The sequence below is a fragment of the Protopterus annectens genome, chromosome 6.part0 (assembly GCF_019279795.1).
Source record: "Protopterus annectens isolate FY-2018-M chromosome 6.part0, PAN1.0, whole genome shotgun sequence".
NCBI lineage: Eukaryota > Metazoa > Chordata > Ceratodontiformes > Protopteridae > Protopterus > Protopterus annectens.
Window position 1 is genome coordinate 765,783,087 of NC_056737.1, and position 26,840 is coordinate 765,809,926.

At 38.7% G+C, this 26,840-nt stretch overlaps 1 protein-coding gene across 1 annotated transcript in view; it reads left to right on the forward strand.

Moving 5' to 3' along the window:
* Nucleotides 1-21,089, forward strand: part of ACTR10 (actin related protein 10) — a 757,243-nt gene extending 736,154 nt beyond the window's left edge. Inside the window, exon 13 of the mRNA XM_044074447.1 lies at nucleotides 20,731-21,089. Coding sequence (XP_043930382.1) covers nucleotides 20,731-20,912 — 182 coding nt within the window. The 3' untranslated portion in view covers nucleotides 20,913-21,089. The remainder of the gene's footprint in view (nucleotides 1-20,730) is intronic.
* Nucleotides 21,090-26,840: the final 5,751 nt, after the last annotated feature.

Sequence of the window (26,840 nt, forward strand, 5' to 3'; positions counted from 1 at the left end):
TAACCAAGTTCTAGCTGGCCAAGCTGAGGTTTTAAAGCAGGAATTATTTCACATGCACCAGTTTAAATATGCAAGGACAGGAAATCAAAGAATGTGGCTACCCCCACACCTGTAATTACTAGCAAATAACAAAATTCAGCCAACACTAGCTTCAGTTCAAGTTACTGAAGAGCAGAATAACTTCAGTTAAAAATTCCTTCAACACTCCTTCATACACAGTTTAACTCAAATTAAATACTGTATTTTTTAAAAAAAAGTGCAGATAAAGGTACTTAAATTCTCTTATACGTCCAGTTGAATATAACCAAGTTCTAGCTGGCCAAGCTGAGGTTTTAAAGCAGGAATTATTTCACATGCACCAGTTTAAATATGCAAGGACAGGAAATCAAAGAATGTGGCTACCCCCACACCTGTAATTACTAGCAAATAACAAAATTCAGCCAACACTAGCTTCAGTTCAAGTTACTGAAGAGCAGAATAACTTCAGTTAAAAATTCCTTCAACACTCCTTCATACACAGTTTAACTCAAATTAAATACTGTATTTTTTAAAAAAAGTGCAGATAAAGGTACTTAAATTCTCTTATACGTCCAGTTGAATATAACCAAGTTCTAGCTGGCCAAGCTGAGGTTTTAAAGCAGGAATTATTTCACATGCACCAGTTTAAATATGCAAGGACAGGAAATCAAAGAATGTGGCTACCCCCACACCTGTAATTACTAGCAAATAACAAAATTCAGCCAACACTAGCTTCAGTTCAAGTTACTGAAGAGCAGAATAACTTCAGTTAAAAATTCCTTCAACACTCCTTCATACACAGTTTAACTCAAATTAAATACTGTATTTTTAAAAAAAAGTGCAGATAAAGGTACTTAAATTCTCTTATACGTCCAGTTGAATATAACCAAGTTCTAGCTGGCCAAGCTGAGGTTTTAAAGCAGGAATTATTTCACATGCACCAGTTTAAATATGCAAGGACAGGAAATCAAAGAATGTGGCTACCCCCACACCTGTAATTACTAGCAAATAACAAAATTCAGCCAACACTAGCTTCAGTTCAAGTTACTGAAGAGCAGAATAACTTCAGTTAAAAATTCCTTCAACACTCCTTCATACACAGTTTAACTCAAATTAAATACTGTATTTTTAAAAAAAAGTGCAGATAAAGGTACTTAAATTCTCTTATACGTCCAGTTGAATATAACCAAGTTCTAGCTGGCCAAGCTGAGGTTTTAAAGCAGGAATTATTTCACATGCACCAGTTTAAATATGCAAGGACAGGAAATCAAAGAATGTGGCTACCCCACACCTGTAATTACTAGCAAATAACAAAATTCAGCCAACACTAGCTTCAGTTCAAGTTACTGAAGAGCAGAATAACTTCAGTTAAAAATTCCTTCAACACTCCTTCATACACAGTTTAACTCAAATTAAATACTGTATTTTTTTAAAAAAAAGTGCAGATAAAGGTACTTAAATTCTCTTATACGTCCAGTTGAATATAACCAAGTTCTAGCTGGCCAAGCTGAGGTTTTAAAGCAGGAATTATTTCACATGCACCAGTTTAAATATGCAAGGACAGGAAATCAAAGAATGTGGCTACCCCACACCTGTAATTACTAGCAAATAACAAAATTCAGCCAACACTAGCTTCAGTTCAAGTTACTGAAGAGCAGAATAACTTCAGTTAAAAATTCCTTCAACACTCCTTCATACACAGTTTAACTCAAATTAAATACTGTATTTTTAAAAAAAAGTGCAGATAAAGGTACTTAAATTCTCTTATACGTCCAGTTGAATATAACCAAGTTCTAGCTGGCCAAGCTGAGGTTTTAAAGCAGGAATTATTTCACATGCACCAGTTTAAATATGCAAGGACAGGAAATCAAAGAATGTGGCTACCCCACACCTGTAATTACTAGCAAATAACAAAATTCAGCCAACACTAGCTTCAGTTCAAGTTACTGAAGAGCAGAATAACTTCAGTTAAAAATTCCTTCAACACTCCTTCATACACAGTTTAACTCAAATTAAATACTGTATTTTTAAAAAAAGTGCAGATAAAGGTACTTAAATTCTCTTATACGTCCAGTTGAATATAACCAAGTTCTAGCTGGCCAAGCTGAGGTTTTAAAGCAGGAATTATTTCACATGCACCAGTTTAAATATGCAAGGACAGGAAATCAAAGAATGTGGCTACCCCCACACCTGTAATTACTAGCAAATAACAAAATTCAGCCAACACTAGCTTCAGTTCAAGTTACTGAAGAGCAGAATAACTTCAGTTAAAAATTCCTTCAACACTCCTTCATACACAGTTTAACTCAAATTAAATACTGTATTTTTAAAAAAAAGTGCAGATAAAGGTACTTAAATTCTCTTATACGTCCAGTTGAATATAACCAAGTTCTAGCTGGCCAAGCTGAGGTTTTAAAGCAGGAATTATTTCACATGCACCAGTTTAAATATGCAAGGACAGGAAATCAAAGAATGTGGCTACCCCCACACCTGTAATTACTAGCAAATAACAAAATTCAGCCAACACTAGCTTCAGTTCAAGTTACTGAAGAGCAGAATAACTTCAGTTAAAAATTCCTTCAACACTCCTTCATACACAGTTTAACTCAAATTAAATACTGTATTTTTAAAAAAAGTGCAGATAAAGGTACTTAAATTCTCTTATACGTCCAGTTGAATATAACCAAGTTCTAGCTGGCCAAGCTGAGGTTTTAAAGCAGGAATTATTTCACATGCACCAGTTTAAATATGCAAGGACAGGAAATCAAAGAATGTGGCTACCCCCACACCTGTAATTACTAGCAAATAACAAAATTCAGCCAACACTAGCTTCAGTTCAAGTTACTGAAGAGCAGAATAACTTCAGATAAAATTCCTTCAACACTCCTTCATACACAGTTTAAATCAAATTAAATACTGTATTTTTTTTTTAAAAAAAGTGCAGATAAAGGTACTTAAATTCTCTTATACGTCCAGTTGAATATAACCAAGTTCTAGCTGGCCAAGCTGAGGTTTTAAAGCAGGAATTATTTCACATGCACCAGTTTAAATATGCAAGGACAGGAAATCAAAGAATGTGGCTACCCCACACCTGTAATTACTAGCAAATAACAAAATTCAGCCAACACTAGCTTCAGTTCAAGTTACTGAAGAGCAGAATAACTTCAGTTAAAAATTCCTTCAACACTCCTTCATACACAGTTTAACTCAAATTAAATACTGTATTTTTTAAAAAAGTGCAGATAAAGGTACTTAAATTCTCTTATACGTCCAGTTGAATATAACCAAGTTCTAGCTGGCCAAGCTGAGGTTTTAAAGCAGGAATTATTTCACATGCACCAGTTTAAATATGCAAGGACAGGAAATCAAAGAATGTGGCTACCCCCACACCTGTAATTACTAGCAAATAACAAAATTCAGCCAACACTAGCTTCAGTTCAAGTTACTGAAGAGCAGAATAACTTCAGTTAAAAATTCCTTCAACACTCCTTCATACACAGTTTAACTCAAATTAAATACTGTATTTTTTTAAAAAAAGTGCAGATAAAGGTACTTAAATTCTCTTATACGTCCAGTTGAATATAACCAAGTTCTAGCTGGCCAAGCTGAGGTTTTAAAGCAGGAATTATTTCACATGCACCAGTTTAAATATGCAAGGACAGGAAATCAAAGAATGTGGCTACCCCCACACCTGTAATTACTAGCAAATAACAAAATTCAGCCAACACTAGCTTCAGTTCAAGTTACTGAAGAGCAGAATAACTTCAGTTAAAAATTCCTTCAACACTCCTTCATACACAGTTTAACTCAAATTAAATACTGTATTTTTAAAAAAAAGTGCAGATAAAGGTACTTAAATTCTCTTATACGTCCAGTTGAATATAACCAAGTTCTAGCTGGCCAAGCTGAGGTTTTAAAGCAGGAATTATTTCACATGCACCAGTTTAAATATGCAAGGACAGGAAATCAAAGAATGTGGCTACCCCACACCTGTAATTACTAGCAAATAACAAAATTCAGCCAACACTAGCTTCAGTTCAAGTTACTGAAGAGCAGAATAACTTCAGTTAAAAATTCCTTCAACACTCCTTCATACACAGTTTAACTCAAATTAAATACTGTATTTTTTAAAAAAAGTGCAGATAAAGGTACTTAAATTCTCTTATACGTCCAGTTGAATATAACCAAGTTCTAGCTGGCCAAGCTGAGGTTTTAAAGCAGGAATTATTTCACATGCACCAGTTTAAATATGCAAGGACAGGAAATCAAAGAATGTGGCTACCCCACACCTGTAATTACTAGCAAATAACAAAATTCAGCCAACACTAGCTTCAGTTCAAGTTACTGAAGAGCAGAATAACTTCAGTTAAAAATTCCTTCAACACTCCTTCATACACAGTTTAACTCAAATTAAATACTGTATTTTTAAAAAAAAGTGCAGATAAAGGTACTTAAATTCTCTTATACGTCCAGTTGAATATAACCAAGTTCTAGCTGGCCAAGCTGAGGTTTTAAAGCAGGAATTATTTCACATGCACCAGTTTAAATATGCAAGGACAGGAAATCAAAGAATGTGGCTACCCCCACACCTGTAATTACTAGCAAATAACAAAATTCAGCCAACACTAGCTTCAGTTCAAGTTACTGAAGAGCAGAATAACTTCAGTTAAAAATTCCTTCAACACTCCTTCATACACAGTTTAACTCAAATTAAATACTGTATTTTTTAAAAAAAGTGCAGATAAAGGTACTTAAATTCTCTTATACGTCCAGTTGAATATAACCAAGTTCTAGCTGGCCAAGCTGAGGTTTTAAAGCAGGAATTATTTCACATGCACCAGTTTAAATATGCAAGGACAGGAAATCAAAGAATGTGGCTACCCCCACACCTGTAATTACTAGCAAATAACAAAATTCAGCCAACACTAGCTTCAGTTCAAGTTACTGAAGAGCAGAATAACTTCAGTTAAAAATTCCTTCAACACTCCTTCATACACAGTTTAACTCAAATTAAATACTGTATTTTTTAAAAAAAGTGCAGATAAAGGTACTTAAATTCTCTTATACGTCCAGTTGAATATAACCAAGTTCTAGCTGGCCAAGCTGAGGTTTTAAAGCAGGAATTATTTCACATGCACCAGTTTAAATATGCAAGGACAGGAAATCAAAGAATGTGGCTACCCCCACACCTGTAATTACTAGCAAATAACAAAATTCAGCCAACACTAGCTTCAGTTCAAGTTACTGAAGAGCAGAATAACTTCAGTTAAAAATTCCTTCAACACTCCTTCATACACAGTTTAACTCAAATTAAATACTGTATTTTTTAAAAAAAAGTGCAGATAAAGGTACTTAAATTCTCTTATACGTCCAGTTGAATATAACCAAGTTCTAGCTGGCCAAGCTGAGGTTTTAAAGCAGGAATTATTTCACATGCACCAGTTTAAATATGCAAGGACAGGAAATCAAAGAATGTGGCTACCCCACACCTGTAATTACTAGCAAATAACAAAATTCAGCCAACACTAGCTTCAGTTCAAGTTACTGAAGAGCAGAATAACTTCAGTTAAAAATTCCTTCAACACTCCTTCATACACAGTTTAACTCAAATTAAATACTGTATTTTTTTAAAAAAAGTCCAGATAAAGGTACTTAAATTCTCTTATCATCCAGTTGAATATAACCAAGTTCTAGCTGGCCAAGCTGAGGTTTTAAAGCAGGAATTATTTCACATGCACCAGTTTAAATATGCAAGGACAGGAAATCAAAGAATGTGGCTACCCCACACCTGTAATTACTAGCAAATAACAAAATTCAGCCAACACTAGCTTCAGTTCAAGTTACTGAAGAGCAGAATAACTTCAGTTAAAAATTCCTTCAACACTCCTTCATACACAGTTTAACTCAAATTAAATACTGTATTTTTTTAAAAAAAAGTGCAGATAAAGGTACTTAAATTCTCTTATACGTCCAGTTGAATATAACCAAGTTCTAGCTGGCCAAGCTGAGGTTTTAAAGCAGGAATTATTTCACATGCACCAGTTTAAATATGCAAGGACAGGAAATCAAAGAATGTGGCTACCCCCACACCTGTAATTACTAGCAAATAACAAAATTCAGCCAACACTAGCTTCAGTTCAAGTTACTGAAGAGCAGAATAACTTCAGTTAAAAATTCCTTCAACACTCCTTCATACACAGTTTAACTCAAATTAAATACTGTATTTTTTTTTTAAAAAAGTGCAGATAAAGGTACTTAAATTCTCTTATACGTCCAGTTGAATATAACCAAGTTCTAGCTGGCCAAGCTGAGGTTTTAAAGCAGGAATTATTTCACATGCACCAGTTTAAATATGCAAGGACAGGAAATCAAAGAATGTGGCTACCCCCACACCTGTAATTACTAGCAAATAACAAAATTCAGCCAACACTAGCTTCAGTTCAAGTTACTGAAGAGCAGAATAACTTCAGTTAAAAATTCCTTCAACACTCCTTCATACACAGTTTAACTCAAATTAAATACTGTATTTTTAAAAAAAAGTGCAGATAAAGGTACTTAAATTCTCTTATACGTCCAGTTGAATATAACCAAGTTCTAGCTGGCCAAGCTGAGGTTTTAAAGCAGGAATTATTTCACATGCACCAGTTTAAATATGCAAGGACAGGAAATCAAAGAATGTGGCTACCCCCACACCTGTAATTACTAGCAAATAACAAAATTCAGCCAACACTAGCTTCAGTTCAAGTTACTGAAGAGCAGAATAACTTCAGTTAAAAATTCCTTCAACACTCCTTCATACACAGTTTAACTCAAATTAAATACTGTATTTTTTAAAAAAAAGTGCAGATAAAGGTACTTAAATTCTCTTATACGTCCAGTTGAATATAACCAAGTTCTAGCTGGCCAAGCTGAGGTTTTAAAGCAGGAATTATTTCACATGCACCAGTTTAAATATGCAAGGACAGGAAATCAAAGAATGTGGCTACCCCACACCTGTAATTACTAGCAAATAACAAAATTCAGCCAACACTAGCTTCAGTTCAAGTTACTGAAGAGCAGAATAACTTCAGTTAAAAATTCCTTCAACACTCCTTCATACACAGTTTAACTCAAATTAAATACTGTATTTTTAAAAAAAAAAGTGCAGATAAAGGTACTTAAATTCTCTTATACGTCCAGTTGAATATAACCAAGTTCTAGCTGGCCAAGCTGAGGTTTTAAAGCAGGAATTATTTCACATGCACCAGTTTAAATATGCAAGGACAGGAAATCAAAGAATGTGGCTACCCCCACACCTGTAATTACTAGCAAATAACAAAATTCAGCCAACACTAGCTTCAGTTCAAGTTACTGAAGAGCAGAATAACTTCAGTTAAAAATTCCTTCAACACTCCTTCATACACAGTTTAACTCAAATTAAATACTGTATTTTTTAAAAAAAAAGTGCAGATAAAGGTACTTAAATTCTCTTATACGTCCAGTTGAATATAACCAAGTTCTAGCTGGCCAAGCTGAGGTTTTAAAGCAGGAATTATTTCACATGCACCAGTTTAAATATGCAAGGACAGGAAATCAAAGAATGTGGCTACCCCCACACCTGTAATTACTAGCAAATAACAAAATTCAGCCAACACTAGCTTCAGTTCAAGTTACTGAAGAGCAGAATAACTTCAGTTAAAAATTCCTTCAACACTCCTTCATACACAGTTTAACTCAAATTAAATACTGTATTTTTTAAAAAAAAGTGCAGATAAAGGTACTTAAATTCTCTTATACGTCCAGTTGAATATAACCAAGTTCTAGCTGGCCAAGCTGAGGTTTTAAAGCAGGAATTATTTCACATGCACCAGTTTAAATATGCAAGGACAGGAAATCAAAGAATGTGGCTACCCCCACACCTGTAATTACTAGCAAATAACAAAATTCAGCCAACACTAGCTTCAGTTCAAGTTACTGAAGAGCAGAATAACTTCAGTTAAAAATTCCTTCAACACTCCTTCATACACAGTTTAACTCAAATTAAATACTGTATTTTTTAAAAAAGTGCAGATAAAGGTACTTAAATTCTCTTATTCGTCCAGTTGAATATAACCAAGTTCTAGCTGGCCAAGCTGAGGTTTTAAAGCAGGAATTATTTCACATGCACCAGTTTAAATATGCAAGGACAGGAAATCAAAGAATGTGGCTACCCCCACACCTGTAATTACTAGCAAATAACAAAATTCAGCCAACACTAGCTTCAGTTCAAGTTACTGAAGAGCAGAATAACTTCAGTTAAAAATTCCTTCAACACTCCTTCATACACAGTTTAACTCAAATTAAATACTGTATTTTTTAAAAAAAAGTGCAGATAAAGGTACTTAAATTCTCTTATACGTCCAGTTGAATATAACCAAGTTCTAGCTGGCCAAGCTGAGGTTTTAAAGCAGGAATTATTTCACATGCACCAGTTTAAATATGCAAGGACAGGAAATCAAAGAATGTGGCTACCCCCACACCTGTAATTACTAGCAAATAACAAAATTCAGCCAACACTAGCTTCAGTTCAAGTTACTGAAGAGCAGAATAACTTCAGTTAAAAATTCCTTCAACACTCCTTCATACACAGTTTAACTCAAATTAAATACTGTATTTTTTAAAAAAAGTGCAGATAAAGGTACTTAAATTCTCTTATACGTCCAGTTGAATATAACCAAGTTCTAGCTGGCCAAGCTGAGGTTTTAAAGCAGGAATTATTTCACATGCACCAGTTTAAATATGCAAGGACAGGAAATCAAAGAATGTGGCTACCCCCACACCTGTAATTACTAGCAAATAACAAAATTCAGCCAACACTAGCTTCAGTTCAAGTTACTGAAGAGCAGAATAACTTCAGTTAAAAATTCCTTCAACACTCCTTCATACACAGTTTAACTCAAATTAAATACTGTATTTTTTAAAAAAGTGCAGATAAAGGTACTTAAATTCTCTTATACGTCCAGTTGAATATAACCAAGTTCTAGCTGGCCAAGCTGAGGTTTTAAAGCAGGAATTATTTCACATGCACCAGTTTAAATATGCAAGGACAGGAAATCAAAGAATGTGGCTACCCCCACACCTGTAATTACTAGCAAATAACAAAATTCAGCCAACACTAGCTTCAGTTCAAGTTACTGAAGAGCAGAATAACTTCAGTTAAAAATTCCTTCAACACTCCTTCATACACAGTTTAACTCAAATTAAATACTGTATTTTTTAAAAAAAGTGCAGATAAAGGTACTTAAATTCTCTTATACGTCCAGTTGAATATAACCAAGTTCTAGCTGGCCAAGCTGAGGTTTTAAAGCAGGAATTATTTCACATGCACCAGTTTAAATATGCAAGGACAGGAAATCAAAGAATGTGGCTACCCCACACCTGTAATTACTAGCAAATAACAAAATTCAGCCAACACTAGCTTCAGTTCAAGTTACTGAAGAGCAGAATAACTTCAGTTAAAAATTCCTTCAACACTCCTTCATACACAGTTTAACTCAAATTAAATACTGTATTTTTTAAAAAAAAGTGCAGATAAAGGTACTTAAATTCTCTTATACGTCCAGTTGAATATAACCAAGTTCTAGCTGGCCAAGCTGAGGTTTTAAAGCAGGAATTATTTCACATGCACCAGTTTAAATATGCAAGGACAGGAAATCAAAGAATGTGGCTACCCCACACCTGTAATTACTAGCAAATAACAAAATTCAGCCAACACTAGCTTCAGTTCAAGTTACTGAAGAGCAGAATAACTTCAGTTAAAAATTCCTTCAACACTCCTTCATACACAGTTTAACTCAAATTAAATACTGTATTTTTTAAAAAAAGTGCAGATAAAGGTACTTAAATTCTCTTATACGTCCAGTTGAATATAACCAAGTTCTAGCTGGCCAAGCTGAGGTTTTAAAGCAGGAATTATTTCACATGCACCAGTTTAAATATGCAAGGACAGGAAATCAAAGAATGTGGCTACCCCCACACCTGTAATTACTAGCAAATAACAAAATTCAGCCAACACTAGCTTCAGTTCAAGTTACTGAAGAGCAGAATAACTTCAGTTAAAAATTCCTTCAACACTCCTTCATACACAGTTTAACTCAAATTAAATACTGTATTTTTTAAAAAAGTGCAGATAAAGGTACTTAAATTCTTTTATGTCCAGTTGAATATAACCAAGTTCTAGCTGGCCAAGCTGAGGTTTTAAAGCAGGAATTATTTCACATGCACCAGTTTAAATATGCAAGGACAGGAAATCAAAGAATGTGGCTACCCCACACCTGTAATTACTAGCAAATAACAAAATTCAGCCAACACTAGCTTCAGTTCAAGTTACTGAAGAGCAGAATAACTTCAGTTAAAAATTCCTTCAACACTCCTTCATACACAGTTTAACTCAAATTAAATACTGTATTTTTAAAAAAAAAGTGCAGATAAAGGTACTTAAATTCTCTTATACGTCCAGTTGAATATAACCAAGTTCTAGCTGGCCAAGCTGAGGTTTTAAAGCAGGAATTATTTCACATGCACCAGTTTAAATATGCAAGGACAGGAAATCAAAGAATGTGGCTACCCCCACACCTGTAATTACTAGCAAATAACAAAATTCAGCCAACACTAGCTTCAGTTCAAGTTACTGAAGAGCAGAATAACTTCAGTTAAAAATTCCTTCAACACTCCTTCATACACAGTTTAACTCAAATTAAATACTGTATTTTTTAAAAAAAAAAGTGCAGCATTTCCATTGAGAGAGCAAGGATTACTCAGAATCCAAGAAAAGGCTCAGAGACTTTCTTTTATTGCCTCAGCACAGGCCCCTGGCTATCCCCCCTGTGCTTCATATTGTTGATGATGTTTTCTCTGAATCCAGTCTGTCTCCTGATTCTTTACCCCCTGCACCAGTCAAGCCAGACAGGTACTACAGGGTCCCTGACTCTCATAAATTTCTTTATAAAAACCCTGCTGCGGACCCAGAAACAATTTCTCAGGGTCCCAAAGGGGTTAAGGCTTCCACTGTTAAAAACCCTGTCCCCTCTGATAGGGATTCCAGAGCTCTGGATAGATGGGGTGAAAAAGTTTACACTTCTGCTACTTTAGCTGTAAAGGCTTTAAACTGCCAGTTTCACATGCTTAAATATCAACAGTACCTCATGTCTATGTTAAAACAGAAAATGCTTACAAACTCAGAAAGTCCTGACAGTAAGGAAATGCAGGATTAATTGCATGCAGCTGAACAAGTGGGAAAGCATACTCTGCAATGTGGTTTTGATTAATTAGTGGCTTCTTGTAGAGCCGCAGTTACAGGCTCTGTCATTCGAAGGCATGCTTGGTTGAAAGAACAAAGTTTACCTGAACATGTTAAAGTAAAATTATTGGATGCTCCACTACAGCATGATACTTTGTTTGGTGTTAAGGCAGAAGAGGTGTTAAAGAAAATGGAGGATAAAGCAAAATCAATGTAGACAGTATAGGATTTCTTACAGGTTCAACCACCTAGGTTTAGCAGAAACTGGCCTTCACAAAAACTGGTCCTTTCCGTTGTCAGACAGGCCACAAAGAGGCAGCTACAGACGCCCAAGAGGCAGATATCAGCCCCAAGGCTCCTGCAGACCTAAACAATGGGGTGCTTCAGGCCCCAAAGGAGGAGAAGACAAATCACAACCTTATAGGAAACCGTCCCAATGACTTCCCTCTACAAATGCCAAGCACGTACCTTTTGGCCGAACCCCTAGGGGGAAAGCTGGCACTTTTCTCACAAAATTGGCACATAATTACCCAGGACAAATGTGTACTGAATATTGTTTCTCAGGGTTACAGGTTCCACGTTCACACCCTTCCAAAATCAAAGGGTATGCCGGACCTGCCACAAAACCATTGGGCAGAGGCACAAAAACAAATTGCTGCTCTCATGGACATGGGAGCTATTCAGAGAGTACCACAGCAAGAACAGGGACAAGGATTTTACTCAAGACTTTTCCTAGTACCCAGAAAGGACAAAGCCTGGAGAGCAATACTGGACTTGTCAATCCTAAATACTTTCCTGAATGTTCTAAAATTCAAAATGTTAGCACTGCAGCAACGTCTACCCATGCTGGGTAAGAAGGCTTGGCTAGTTACTTTGGAACTCAAGGAGGCATACAGTACAGTTTTGTACCTACCATAAATGGAGATGTCCGATAGGTATGCATCTGCAGTCATAACATATGGGTTGTCCTGCCTCAGGCAGCCCTTTGGTCGGCCGAATTCCAAAGTCTGGGTCTGGCCTCGGCTGATGTCGCACTTTCCCCGACGTCAGAGCATCTGGGGTATAAAAGCATCAGCCAACGCCATTTTCCTCAGTGTTTCTTGCCCCAGATGCCAGGTTCCCTCTAGGAAGGCCAAATTTGGAGGAATGCAATAAATTCCAAACATTTTCCAAAATATATACATATATATATATACAAACAAATACACCATAATAGATCCCCCAGCTAGCTAATGGAGGGGTAAGCACCCTAGGAATACCACAGAGGGGAAGGAGGGAGGGTAAACCGGACTGCAGATGCATACCTATCAGACATCTACATTTATGGTAGGTACAAAACTGTACTATGTCCTTCAAGGATGCATCTGCAGTCATAACATATGGGTAGAATACCATAGCCAATCTGGGGGAGGATGTACTAAGAAAAGGATGGTGTAGTTAAGATACCCAGCAGGACTGCTGTAGCAAAACCTGCTCTGGATCTGGAGTATAAAGGTAAATTGTAATGCTTGGCAAATGTATGCACGGAGCTCCATATAGCAGCTTCTAAAATGTCCTTGGTAGCCACCCCTCTTAGGAAGGCTGTAGTGGTGGCTGTGGCCCTCGTGGAATGAGGCCTAATGTTTGCAGGAACCATCTTTCCATGAAAGGAGTAACAAAATCGAATGCAATTTCCTATCCACTTTGAAATTGTCTGTTTGGAAATTGCTTTTCCTTGCACCCCGGCAGCATATGCTACAAGGACTTGGTCAGTCTTTCTGTAACTTTTAGTTCTGTCCAAGTAGTAGCATAGTTGTCTGTGTATATCCAGGGTGTGTAGAAGTTTTTCCCCTTTATTTTGTGGATTTGGGAAGAATGTAGGCAAGTGAATAGCTTGGTTCAAGGATACCCTAGATACCACCTTTGGCATAAAAGTAGGATTGGTTCTCAATGAAACTCTGTCCTGATGGAAGATAAGAAATGGCTGTACTGCCATTAAAGCTTGTAACTCAGATACTCTTCTTGCTGAAGTTATGGCCAGAAGGAATGCAGTTTTCCAAGACAGAAACTGTAGATCCGCCGATGCTGCTGGTTCAAAGGGAGGAAGTGTTAGTTTCTTCAGCAAAAAGTTGAGATCCCAAGTAGGTAAAGGAGGTTTCCTTGGAGGATTGATGTTTTTGATTCCTCTCAGAAATTGCCTGAGGAGAGGATGCGAGAAGATAGGTGGATCAACATTGTATTCTGCTGAAATTGCTGAGGCATGAATCTTAATGGAAGAATAGGACCCTGTAGTATCTATCAGGTTTGGCAGGAGCCGGAGGGAGAGAATCAGGGGCTGTACTAACATCATTGTACACATTATCAATAACATTCAAAACAGGAGGTATAGCTAAGGGCCTATGCTGAGGTAAATGTAAAAAGGTCCTTAATCTCTTTCTAGAATCAGAAAATTCCTGACCCTGCCATTGAAAATGTTCTCTCATAGAGTGTAGTGTCTAACCAAAGGAAAACCCTTCAGGAGGGGAGGCCGAAGGAATAGATTCTTCAGCATCAGAATCCTCGTAGGCCGAATAAGCCTCCTCCTGGTGATCTGACAACACAGATCCATCCGTAGACTCATCTGAAGAGTGTTGGTCAGAGGGCTCAGTCCTGGGCCTTTTGTCTGGTGGTGGGTGAGAGCCCCTGTCCGGGTGAGGCTGAGAACCTCTAATTAAAGAGATAAGATCCTCTGCAAGGCTGAGGATCTGAGAACTAGAAGAAGGTCTCTGAGAGGTAGTCTTGGGAGGCAAAGCTTTAGCAAGTTTAGCAGCTTTAGCCCTGGAGAAAGCCTTAATGGACATGGATGCAGGGGGTCTGGCTGCACCACGTGCAGGAGTAGACTTGTCCAAAGGAATGGTGTCGGACAATTCCTGGGCACTGGTTTCAGTAGGTAGCTCAGTAGCCGACTCAGCCGGGGCCTCCAGGGCCGCAGTGGTCGGTTGAGTGGATTCAGTTAAAGGAAGTACCGAGGACTCTGTTTCGGCCGAAACTGAGACACTCATGGTAGGCTTAACCGTGGTTTCAGCCGAAACCGCGGGCCGCGAGTGTCGGTCCTTGTCCTTCCGTTTTTTCACCAAATGCGATGTCAGAGTCTCCGACGGCATCTTATATGGGAAATTAGCCCCAAAGAATTCCTCTGCAAACTCCGACCGACGTCTAAGAGTAAGAGTGAAGGAAGCACAGGCTGAACAGGCCGAGACGTCGTGGTCTGGGCCTAAGCAAGGGAGGCAGTAAGAGTGGAAATCCTTATGAGGTATTTGTTTCCCACAAGTTAAACAATTATTTACTTTATCTGACATCAGCTGAGGCAAGAAAGAGTCCCCAACGGGGTACTTAGCTTTTAAGTCTTGGTAGCTGAATCACAGGAGCTGACCGACCGGCACTTGCGAACTGCTTCTGCTTCGGGCACCACGCGGCAAGAAAGACTGAGGAAAATGGCGTCGGCTGATGCTCTTATACCCCAGACGCTCTGACGTCAGGGAAAGTGCGACATCAGCCGAGGCCAGACCCAGACTTTGGAATCCGGCCGACCGAAGGGCTGCCTGAGGCAGGACAACCCATATGTTATGACTGCAGATGCATCCTTGAAGGACATCTGCATGTCCCAGTCAGACAGTCTTGCAGACGATACCTCAGATTCATAGCTGGCTCAATGCATTACCAATTCTCTGCACTGCCCTTTGGCTTATCTACTGCGCCCAGGGTCTTCACAAAATGCCTGGCACCAGTAATTGCATTTTGCAGACAGAGAGGAATTCAAATATATCCCTACTTGGACGAATGCCTTATTCAAGCAGAGAGCAAGGACATTCTTCTAAAACATCTGGCGTTTGTAAAAAGATTACTAATTTGCCTAGGTTACACAGTAAACGAAAAGAAATCAAAACTAGTGCCCTCTCAAGAAATAATATTCCTGGGTGCAAGCTTAAATACAACTGCCCAGGTGGCTTATCTCACACCAGACAAGCAAAGGTAACTGACTCATTACTTTCAAATGATGGCAACAAAGACCCAGCTCCCTGCAAGAAAAATTCTGCAGGCCCTGGGCTTCATGGCGTCCTGCATTCTACTAATTCCATATGCAAGACTGCATATGAGGAAACTACAATATCATCTAAAAAGTGTTTGGACTCAACATTGCCACAGCCTGGAAACAATAATAACTTTAATTCCCTGCCTACAACAGGAGTTTCGATGGTGGTCCCGGGCCTGTCACCACAACAAGGGACAGCCTTTCACCTTACCCACAGCCAGGCAGACAATAACAACGGATGCATCGGATTATGCCTGGGGGGCACATATGGCAGGAAAATGTATTCAGGGCACGTGGCCCAAGGAACAAATGCATTTTCACATCAATTAAAAAAAGTTGCTATCTGTACAGAATGCTCTGACAGCTTTCAAGGACCTACTACATCCAGGACAACTATTAATAAAGACAGACAATACCACAGTTATGTGGTACATAAACAAGCAAGGGGGCACACATTCCTACCCCCTCTGCAGGCAAGCCATGACTTTGTGGAACACAGCACTGACCTATCAAGTACATCTGCAGGCACAATTCCTGCCAGGAACGAAAAATACACTGGCAGACGAACTAAGCAGAAATCTCATGGATCCTCACGAATGGAAACTAAATTCACAGGTCTTCAGCATGATAACAAGGAAATGGGGACGCCCAGACATAGATCTTTTTTGCCTCCCCTCACAACTGCCAATTACAGAAATTCTGGGTCTATATTATATCCTCGCACGCTTAAAAAAGTGAACGCTGATTGATCAAACTTATTTTCGTGAAACTGCAAAATATCGAAGCAGCAGAAACTCAAATTTTTTCCTAGGGAAAGAATTCGGTTGTCCGTTTCTGTTGCTTCGGTATTTTCAGTGTTATGGTGGAAAGTTACTGGTTGGTTTCAGGTAAGTGTGCGATTGTGTGGATGTGAGTGTTAGGGTGATTTAGGTGAGTTAAGGTTAGGGCTCAGGTTAGGTGTGTGTGCGATTGAGTGGACATGAGGGTTAGGGTTTGGGTTAAGGTAAGTGGGTAGTTAGTGGTGTGTGCATAGTTTAGTGTAGGGTAGGTATCAGATTTTAGGTGTATGTGTGTGGATTTCTGTTTGTTAGGTGTGCTTGTGTTGTGTGTATGTGTTTTGTATCAGCAATTTTTTTTTCTCTGTGGAAAAAAATCGCTGATCTGACAGTTCGAGATTGTAAGTTTTTGCTTAAATTAGGTCGATCAATCAGCGTTTGCTTTTTTAAGCGTTTGATGATATAATATAGACCCGAAATTCTGCACAAGAACTTATCACTCATAAGCATGGAAAGTGGATGCTCTATCATTCAGCTGGAAAACCCTGACAGTTTATGCCTTCCCTCCACTGCCTCTTCTTCCTAAGGTGCTCCTAAAAGTCAGACAAGAGAAGCCAAAAATGATCCTGATTGCCCCAGACTGGCCATGCCAGTACTGGTACCCAATCCTAAAGAGCTTGTCTCAAGGCCCAGCCTGGCCTTTACCTCAAATTCCTCATCTTCTAACTCAACAAAACAATCAGATTCTGCACAGTCAACTCAGAACCTTAAATCTGGCTGCATGGCAGATAATATAGCCACTCAGACCACACCTCTCTCTAAAGCTGTTATGGATGTCATTTTAGAAGCCAAGAGATCCAGCACTAGGAAATCTTATGCAGAAAAATGGAAGAGATTCTGTGCTTGGAACCAGGCACAAGGGCTCGAACCACTTGTTCCAAATATACCTCAGATTTTACAATAACTAACTGAGATGCTGGACAAAGGCCTATCCTTTTCATCTATTAAGATCCATGCCTCTGCCATTTCAGCTCATTACAATAGGGAACTTCCTATTTTTTCACATTCACTACTAAGACAGTACCTCAGAGGGGCAAAAAACATAAGACCCCTAAGGAGAGCACCAATACCTACTTGGGATCTCAATTTTGTTTTAGAAAAGCTCACACTGCCTCCTTTTGAACCAGCCAGCACAGCTGATATAAAATTCTTATCATGGAAAACTGCTCTGCTCGTAGCAGTAACTTCAGCAAGAAGAGTCTCAGAGTTACAGGCATTAATGGCAGTGGAACCTTTCATCATTTTTCACCAGGACAGGGTCTCTCTAAGGACAAACCCAACATTCATGCCAAAGATGGTTTCCAATGTGGCTCATAACCAAATCATTCATTTGCCAACTTTCTATCCAAATCCCCAGAATAAAGGGGAGAGACTTCTGCACGCTTTGGACATACACAGACAGCCACGATTCTACTTGGACAAAACAAAAGCTTTCAGAAAAACTGAGCAACTGTTTGTAGCCTATGCTGCAGGATCACAAGGAAAGCCTTTCTCAAAGCAGACAATTTCAAAATGGATAGGACACTGCATTCACTTCTGTTATGCACAACAAGGCAAATCAGTACCTAAGGGCTTTAGGCCACATTCTACCAGACCAGCAGCCAATTCAGCAGCCTTTCTCAGAGGAGTACCAACCAAAGAAATTTTAGAAGCTGCAACCTGGAGTTCAGTGCACACTTTCACCAAGCACTACCACTTACCTCTCTACTCTAAATCCAGAGCAGGCCTTGCCACTGCAGTTCTGCAGGGCCTGGTAGCCTCTCCTAATCTTATTTAGGCCCAGCCACCCAACCTCAGCTTTGGGATTCAACCCAAGTGTAATGACTGCAACAGTGAAACACGATGAACATAGTATAGTTGTGTACCTACCATAAATGTAGATGTTCAAGTGTATTCACTGTTGCAGTCCAGGTTACCCAACCACCATCCCCCTTTTCATTGCTGGGGCTTTTCTGTACTTCTCAACTCTATACAACCTATGTGGTGTATTTGCTTGTAGATGAAGGAAATGTTTATTTTAGTACATGCATGCTTTTTGGCATAATTTTTTTTAGCCTTCCTATCTGGGGGCACCTGACATCTGGGGCAAGAAAAACTGAAGAAAATGGCATCAGTTGCATCTTTTATACCCCTGGCGCACTGACATCAGGGAAGAGGCGACAGCAACCGACGCCAGACCAAGACTTTGGAATTCAGGCCGACTGCGGGTAGCCTGCCAGCAGGATAACCCAAGAGTAATGACTGCAACAGTGAATACACTCGAACATCTACATTTATGGTAGGTACACAACTGTACTATTGTTGCCAAGGGTGAACCTTCTCATCTCAAATACAAACGTTCTGGACTTGCCATAATAATAGATCTGAACAAGAAGGTTCATTCTCGCTAACATACTCACCTTCATCCTCCAACCTCACAGCAGATAACAGCCTAGAGGAATTTGACATGATAAATGGTTATTGCTAATCTGCCTTTACGTAGCCTAACAAACTATTGAAGAAGAAGCTTTTTGGCAGACAGTTGTGGGTAAAATGAGAGGCGCCTGTGACATTGGAAAGTTTCAAATACTAAGCAGAAAGATCATCTAGTTTAGTCCCAGTTGTTAACAAAGGTGTATTCATAGCTCTGAACCAGTAAGGGACAAATCTAAACACAATTGGAGACAAATTCAGAAGTAATGAAGGACAATCTGGGGAAACTTTTAAAATAGTACTATTAACTTGAGACATTGACAGAATAAGAGAATGTGAATTAATGTGCAATTTCTGAAATAAAAGAAGTCTATAACTGTAATTATTGTCTTTATTAATTGTAATTCACTACCTCTACTCCAATAGGCACCAGGTTTAGGAGGGATTAACAGGCATAGAGCTAAGATTTGAGTCAGAATCAGGGACATCGTGAAAATCAGGGACAGGTGAAGGTATGGGTGGTTCTGCTCAACCAAATATAACACAATGGTAAATACATAATTTCTGTTTATGTGCCAGTCCATTTTGAAGGTAGATGCCAGTGGTAAGCAGTTCAGTGGCAGGAGTTTCTGCACTATGCCTATAAAGAAATTAGATTAGATTACATAGGTTGAATATTCCCATGACACAAGATTCTGCATGCTGCCCCTAAATAAATTAAAGTCGAAACGCACCCACAGACTCAAAAAACATGTTTATTTCATTATGGTTTTGTGTTTCCTACATTTTAACATCACTCTGAGACTATTTACAGTTTTTAAATATTTTATACGTAATTTCTGAGTTTGACCACATGGGGTCTGGCATCTTGAAGTAATTCTGATTGTTTAGTCTGCCTCTAAGCATCCCACAATGCAGTGCTTGTCTGTAAAAAATTACATTACACAGGCCTCTTTCTTCCTAAAGCTCCTGTCACTGCATTGATTTTACTTGCATATGCTGCTGTCTTTCAGTCAGTTTTAAGTAACATTTCATGCCGTTCATTGACTACTTAAAACACAAACAGTGCAAATGCCACAGAACAGACTTTCAAAGTGCTTTTTTTTACTGCTGTTTCTTTTTAGAATGGTTAAACTGCAGTCTTTTGTGAACCCTGAATTGTACTACTTTGACTCATCTCCCATCCCCCTTCACACGTAACTTCCCTAGCTGTCAAACTGCTAAGGGTAATTTGAGCTGTTACCTGCTGTAATTGACAGCTCACAGCAGGAGTCTTGACTCATATATTCTTTCCTCATACTAGCCTTTACTTTCTGTATGGGTAGGGGAAGGACCAGGTAACTGCGACATCAGAGCATGGGTGGATGTTTAGGACGGTCATGGTGAAGTCAGTTTGGGGAGGAAAATGGCAAGAAAACTACCTGTATTCAGTGACCTTGATGATATCAATGAATTGGAGACTGCAGCAAGCTTTTCCAGGGCAGGACAAAAGTTTTTGAAAGTGAAACCACCACACTACAGCAAGGTACTGTTCTAGTGGAGAGAAACAGTTGATTTAAAATATTTTAAATGCTGTATTGTTGTTTATTCTTAGCAGGGGCAGTAAATAGGGAGAAAAAAGACAGAGAAGTTGAGCATTTAATAATAGAATGCCATTGTTGTCCTTTAAGCTAAACCTTATCTAACGAATATATATTCATACATATTTTACCTTTTGAATAAAATTGAAGTTTTTTTGCATCTGAACTGAGTTTTGTGTTTTAAGAAAAGGTAAAGCTTTACAGTAAAAAAATGTAATTGCATGCTTAAGAAGCAAGGCACAGCCAGGGAATTTCATCACACAGCATAACTCCAGTAATTTTTGTCCAGTAGAAGTAGATGAATCCCCCTATGACATCGGGAATAGAATTCTTGTTGCTCTTTTGTACTGAACACAATTGTACTTTAAATGCAGAATGCTCCAGAGCTTAATGTTAAGTTTTTGATAAGATATTTTCACTGGTCTAGACACGCAAACTAACTTATAGTTAAGAATTGTTGATCTGCCATTGCTGTTGTAAATTAAAATTGTTGTCATGCCTTAACTAATGGGTGGTTGTTACTCCTGTAACAAAATCTTTGAGCAATTAACATATAGCTTTTTATCCCTTTAACAGGAGCGATATTTGGTGCCCTCCAGGATATCCTAGGTAGCCGATCAGTCTCCAAAGAGTACTACAATCAGATGGGTCGCATCCCAGACTGGTGCTGTCTGAGTAGTCCACCCTTAGAAATGATGTTTGATACAGGCAAAGCTCCTCCCCCGATGATGAAGAGAGCATTTTCCACTGAGAAGTGAAAGCCCATTGTGTTTTCTCTGTAAAGAAATACTGGTATACATCAGATGAACTTCCTTCTTGTATATGTAAAGCACATCACAGATATTAATAAACCTCCAGATACTTGTATCAATCCATTTGTGTTTTAAGTGAATAAATGATATGGTCTTAATAAAGGTCATATTCTGAAAATTTAATTTTCTTTGTGTATACTGAATCAGGGCAATGTGCAGAATCTGTAATTATTAAAATACATGTTGTTCGTTCCATTCTAGGTTGCTATTCTTTTTGCTGCTCATCAGAAAATGCATGCATTTACCTCCGATGTCTGTGTGTCCATTGATAAAACTGGAGGCGATTTTTTTTTTGTATGTGTTAGCACTAGCCCTGCTAAGCCAGATCACATCCTGCTTAGATCTGTGGACAAACTGAATGAATGCCAGTTCACTTATGGAATTTTTTTCTGCAGTGTTGGAAGAAACTGGGGAACTCAGATGATGGACATGGAGAGGAATAATTACACACCAATTCTGTTCTATCTCAGTCATAATGTGCAGTCTTTCCCTAAACTTCTAAGATAAACCTGTATTTAAGCTGAAATGATTTTGCTGCAACACTTTTGATAGTTTGACTCTCTTATCTCAGTTTATTTCTAAAAACATTCTACTTGAATTAACTACTTTAAAGACTCTATATTGGGTAGTGCTGTTGCTGTCTTTCGGCTTTTCCCGGTTAGGGGTCACCACAGCGGAACTCTGGTCCACTAATGATTGGCAGTAGATTTTCATGAACGCCGAGGTGCCAGCTCGACGTTCAATCTTCAACTAAGGCACACTCATTTATGTATGTCTTTCGAACGCCAACCCAACCGCGGGCAGGACATGCAGACTCCACACAGAAGGCACTCCTCGCACTCCAGCCGAGAATCGAACGGGAGAACCTCTTCCTGTGAAGCAACAACGCTACCGCTGCACCACCGCAGAAGTCATATAATCTGCTAAAGATTTAAAAATACTTCAAGAAGGTTTAAACAAAATCAGTGCTTAATGTTGCTAAAATGCAGTATTATCAAATTTAGAAAAAAAACAAAACAACACAGATGGATGGGTAGCTAGCCAGACAAAGAACACCCTTAACCTACATCAAATAGAAGCTTTGTGGAAACCCAGAGTCTTGGTCAAAGCTTAGAAGGATAGCATTAAAAAAGTACACATTTCAAGTAGAATGCAAACCCAGATCCTCAAATTACCATTCTGCTTGCTGTAACCATTCAGCTCTTGAATCAGCTGAGAACTGGCCAAGACTTTGCAGTTTTATCTCTCCCTTATGCAGATGTGAGTCGCACACAAACAGACCAGTGAGAATGGAGGAAGCAAAGTTATATGATTAGTTATGTTTTAACACTTTTATTTATTTTAAGCAGGTAAGTGGGTAGTTCTTAAGACTCTCTTATATATTTAGAAAATGACCCTAAAGATTGACTTCAGATGTCAGGCTGATAGTCCTGCATATATGCTTGCTTAAAAATAGCATAACCAAATCTGTATGTCTATTAGTAAATGCTGGACTGAAGTACTATGCTATGTCAGCTCTCAATATAGTTGTCAGATGCAATGTCAGGCAACAGAGCTGCAATCTGGTAGTTTTAGCATTGTCAAGCAACATGTGAATAAAACTTTTTTTCTTTACTGTCTCTTCTCCATTGCACTAAAATGCAATGCAAATTGTCATGACTCTGCTGTCAGAAAGAATTACTATGCTAAATGCTGCTTTCTGGACATAGATTAAAACACACACACACACACACACACACACGAGAGAAACAGTACTCACAAGCATGTACGCACACACACACATAGACACCTTTACAGATTTGCAGTCATTTCTACATATTCACTGATATGTAGCCATTTCTGAAAGAGCAATAACTGAAAAACCATTATAAATGAACAAAGAAAGGGATTGCTTAAAGAAACCAAGAAAAAGCAAATAAAAAATACAAGTTATGTACTCACCCTAACTATGCATCTCATTTGTCTGCTCTCATCCTTTCCCAACCGATGGGTTTAAGATCCAGCTTTGGCCACTTCTAAGGACTTGGATCTATAGCTCAAACTGCTCCCTTTACCCATAATCCTCCTTTCTTGTAGATACTTCAGATCAAGTTTGATCTCCCTTTAAGCTACAGTGTGCGTGAAAACAGCTGTCATATACAAATGTAGGATAGTAAAATAACGTCCTAGGGAATAACTATATAAAGTAGGAAAAACAAAAGAAAAAGCATCTGGAGCTCATCAATCACTTATGCAAAGTATTATAAATCAGGTCGGACCAGAAAACTTGGGAATTAGAAAAATTGTAAAATTGGAAGGGGGGTGGAGGGCAGCAGGTTGAGGAAGGATAAAAACGAAAAACTCAGATGCATAGTCATGCTGAGTACATAACTTTTATATCTAATGTCTTTTTCATCCATTCCTCAACCAATAGGACAGAGTCCTCAGCTAGGGAACCCCAGGGTGGTCCTCAAAGAAGGATATTCCAGAGTACAGCGGATCCTAAATAAGATGTCAAGTTTGTAGTGAGCGGTGAAGGGATGCGAGTTGACCAACTGTCACCTATACAAACTTGACCAGATAGCAGATGATGTGGCCAGAGATCTGGGGGAATGAGCTTTGGGGGATCTGGGAAGTGTAAATCCATTTTCATTGTAGACAAAGAAAATGCAGTCAGTGAGCCACTTGGCTAACGTTACATTTGAAATATATTTACCCAATTTGGCTTTGGAGACGGAAGTAAACAGTTTGATTTTCTGAAAGCCTTCATTCTGTGGGTATATAATCAAAGTTGCCGATGCACCTCTAAAAGGTAAAGCATGTACTCTCCGTTATTGGAAATATTTGGAAAGAAAACAGGAAGGTTGATCGATAGCTGTTTCTGAGGCCACCTTGGGTAGAAAGGAAGGGTTATTGTGAAGAACCACCCTGTCCTTGTGAAAAATTAAATATACTGGCTTAGACAATAGGGCTTAGAGTTCTGGTACACATGTAGCTGATGTGATTGTGACCATAAAGATAGTTCTCCAAGACAAAAATTTTAAATTTGCCTTGGAAGCTGATTCAAATGGGGGTTGAGTCTGGGCTTGTAAAAGAATATTTAGATCCCAAGGTGGAGTAGTGCCCTTGCTTGGGGGGGGGGGGTCAGAGTCAGAGTCAGAAAGTACCTTTAAGAAAGCATTTACACAATCTAGATGAGGCCAAAGAATGTTGATTATGTCCTACATGAAAATTTGTGGTAGCTCCAAGTTGAATCACTAGTACAGCTGTTAACTATGGAAGCAAGAAAGTCTAGAATAGGTGGAATGGGTACCGAAAAGGGATTTAGTTGTCTCTGGACAGCCCACTGAGAGAATCTTTTCCATTTACTCTTTTATACACCTTTCTTGTAGAATCCTTCTTAGAGATTATGAGGATGTATCTGACTGGAAATGAAAACCTGGACTGTCTAGCCATGCAGTCAGTTTGAGGGTCTGAATGTCTGGATGAGTTATTCCTGATGGGTGAGAGAGAAGATCTTGGGTTGGATCTGACAACCGAGGAGGGTGTACAAGATGAGGTCACAGAAAGGGGAACTGTGTTTGTCGAGGCCTGAAAGGAGCAATGAGAATTACTTTGCATGTCTGATATGATGCTTTCTGTAGGAATTTTGGGATCAGTGGAATAGGAGGAAAAGCGTATAGGAATCCCGGTGGCCAGTCCTGGACTAACGAGTCTCTTGATGACTCCACTTCTGGGGGGATCAAGGCAAAGTACCTGCTGCACTTGTAGTTGAGAAGGGAAGTAAAGAGTTCATAGCATGGTTGGCCTGATTGATGGAAAATCATTTCCACCTCCACAGGGTTGAGAGACCTCGTGAGGTAGTAATACAGACATGCTGAGTTTGTCTGCTAGAACATTGGACTTCTCTGGGATATGTGTTGCTGGAAGAAATTATCCACTGCCAACCTCTCATTGCTTCTCAACATAGGGGGTAGGACTTGGTTTCCCCTGCTTGTTGATGTACCAGACAACTGACATACTGTATGTCTGAATTGCAGTCATCCCCAGAGGAAGAGCAACTTGACACACCTGCATCACTAATAAGACTGCTCTCATTTCCAGGACATTGATGTGAAACTTGGCCTCCAAGTAGGACCAAGTTGCCTTAGACCATCCTTCCCAAGTAATGCCCACCAACTAGTTGGGAAGCATCCCGAGTCACTGTGGCTGTGGGTGGTGGAAGGATAAAAGGGGGACCCTGAGAAACTTCTCGTGAGGTGATCCATCAGGTGATGTTTTCTTTGCAGATTCCTGTAATACATATTGGAGCAGAGAGAGGATGTCATCTGATAGACCATTGCACTGCCAGTACCCACTGTAGTACTCTCTTGTAATGTCTTGCTAGGGATATTAGTGTCTTTCCCTCTCTAGTTATTTGCTCCCAATACCTTGGTTCCTTTACCAGTTTCTTCCAATAAATTCCAGCCCGCTCTTGCCTATTATCTATATCCCTAATTGCAGTCATCCCTGTCTGCAGACTCTCCTTTCTGCATTCCTGTGTTGGCTTAGTTCATAGCATACTGTCTGCTACTTTGGAGATATAATTTTCTACATGATTATTGTTATTCTCCTTAAAGGCCTGCATCTAAAGTCAATGTCTCTCCTTGTTTCTTGAGTTTCCCCCATTTCATCATCCCTTTTCACTTTGAATTATAGTTTTTTGCTTGTACTGTGTATAGGAGCCTTAACTGTGTAGCTCTGAAATACCCTTTCAAATCATAATTCCAGTCCACCCTGTTATACTGGAAGAATCATCTTATCTCTCTTGACTCTTGCCATCTTCCCCTCCCAGATAAAGTCCTTCAGCTCTTTATTAATTGCTATCCACAATGTCTTCTCTGGTTCATAAAAACATGCCTGACCTGTGTATAAGACTAATGGGACTAAAAACATTTTAGCTGTGTGTATCTTACTGCCCATATCCATATAGCAAAGCTTCAATTTTCAAAGTTTTTGTATTGTCTTTTTAGTCTCCTCCCACATATCCTTAACTGACACACCAGAATCATTTCTAATCCATGTTCATAAATACTTCATTTTATCATCTTCCCATAAATATGGATATTGATAAACCAATTCATATGTGGGTACATAATTTACTGCCTTTGCCTTTGTTTTGGCTTCATTAATTTTGTATCTCAAAAAGATTTGAAACTGTCTCAAAATGTTCCACAACTCCATCATGTTTCTTTCTGGTTTCGTCAGGTATAAAATTATATCATCTGCAACTAGAGCCAGCTTTTCTCGACTACCATAGCAGTTATATCTTTGAATTTCAGAGTCCATTATTTTCTTTGTCAGTGGTTGTAAATATAATACAAATAAAAAGGAAAAGAGGAATCCCCTGCCTGGTTCCTCTGCTCAAGCAACAACTATCAGGGAGGACCCCTCCCACTTTAATTTTCACCTCCGATCCCTCATATATGCTCCTAACCAACCATATAATTTTTTTCAGGAAATGCAAATGCTTCCATTGCCCTTTTCATAAAGTCCCAGCTTACTCAGTGAAATGCTTTCTCTGCATCAAAACCCAACAACAACTATGGCATTTTATTGCATTCTGCTTCCCTGTGGATCATCGGTGTTCTGTTAATGTTGGCAGATGTTTGCCTCCCTTTCACAAAACCACATTGATGCATATCTATCAATTTTTTCATTACTTTTGCTATTATTTTAGCCATTATTACTTTTGCTATTATTTTAGCCATTATAGACATTAACACATTATAATCATGGTTTAGTATTGAAATGGGCCTGCATGAAGCTAGATCTGATGGATCTTTACCCTCCTTTAGGTATTACAGCTGCTACTGCTTTCCTCCAGGATGCTGGTACTGCTTCTCATCTTAAAAT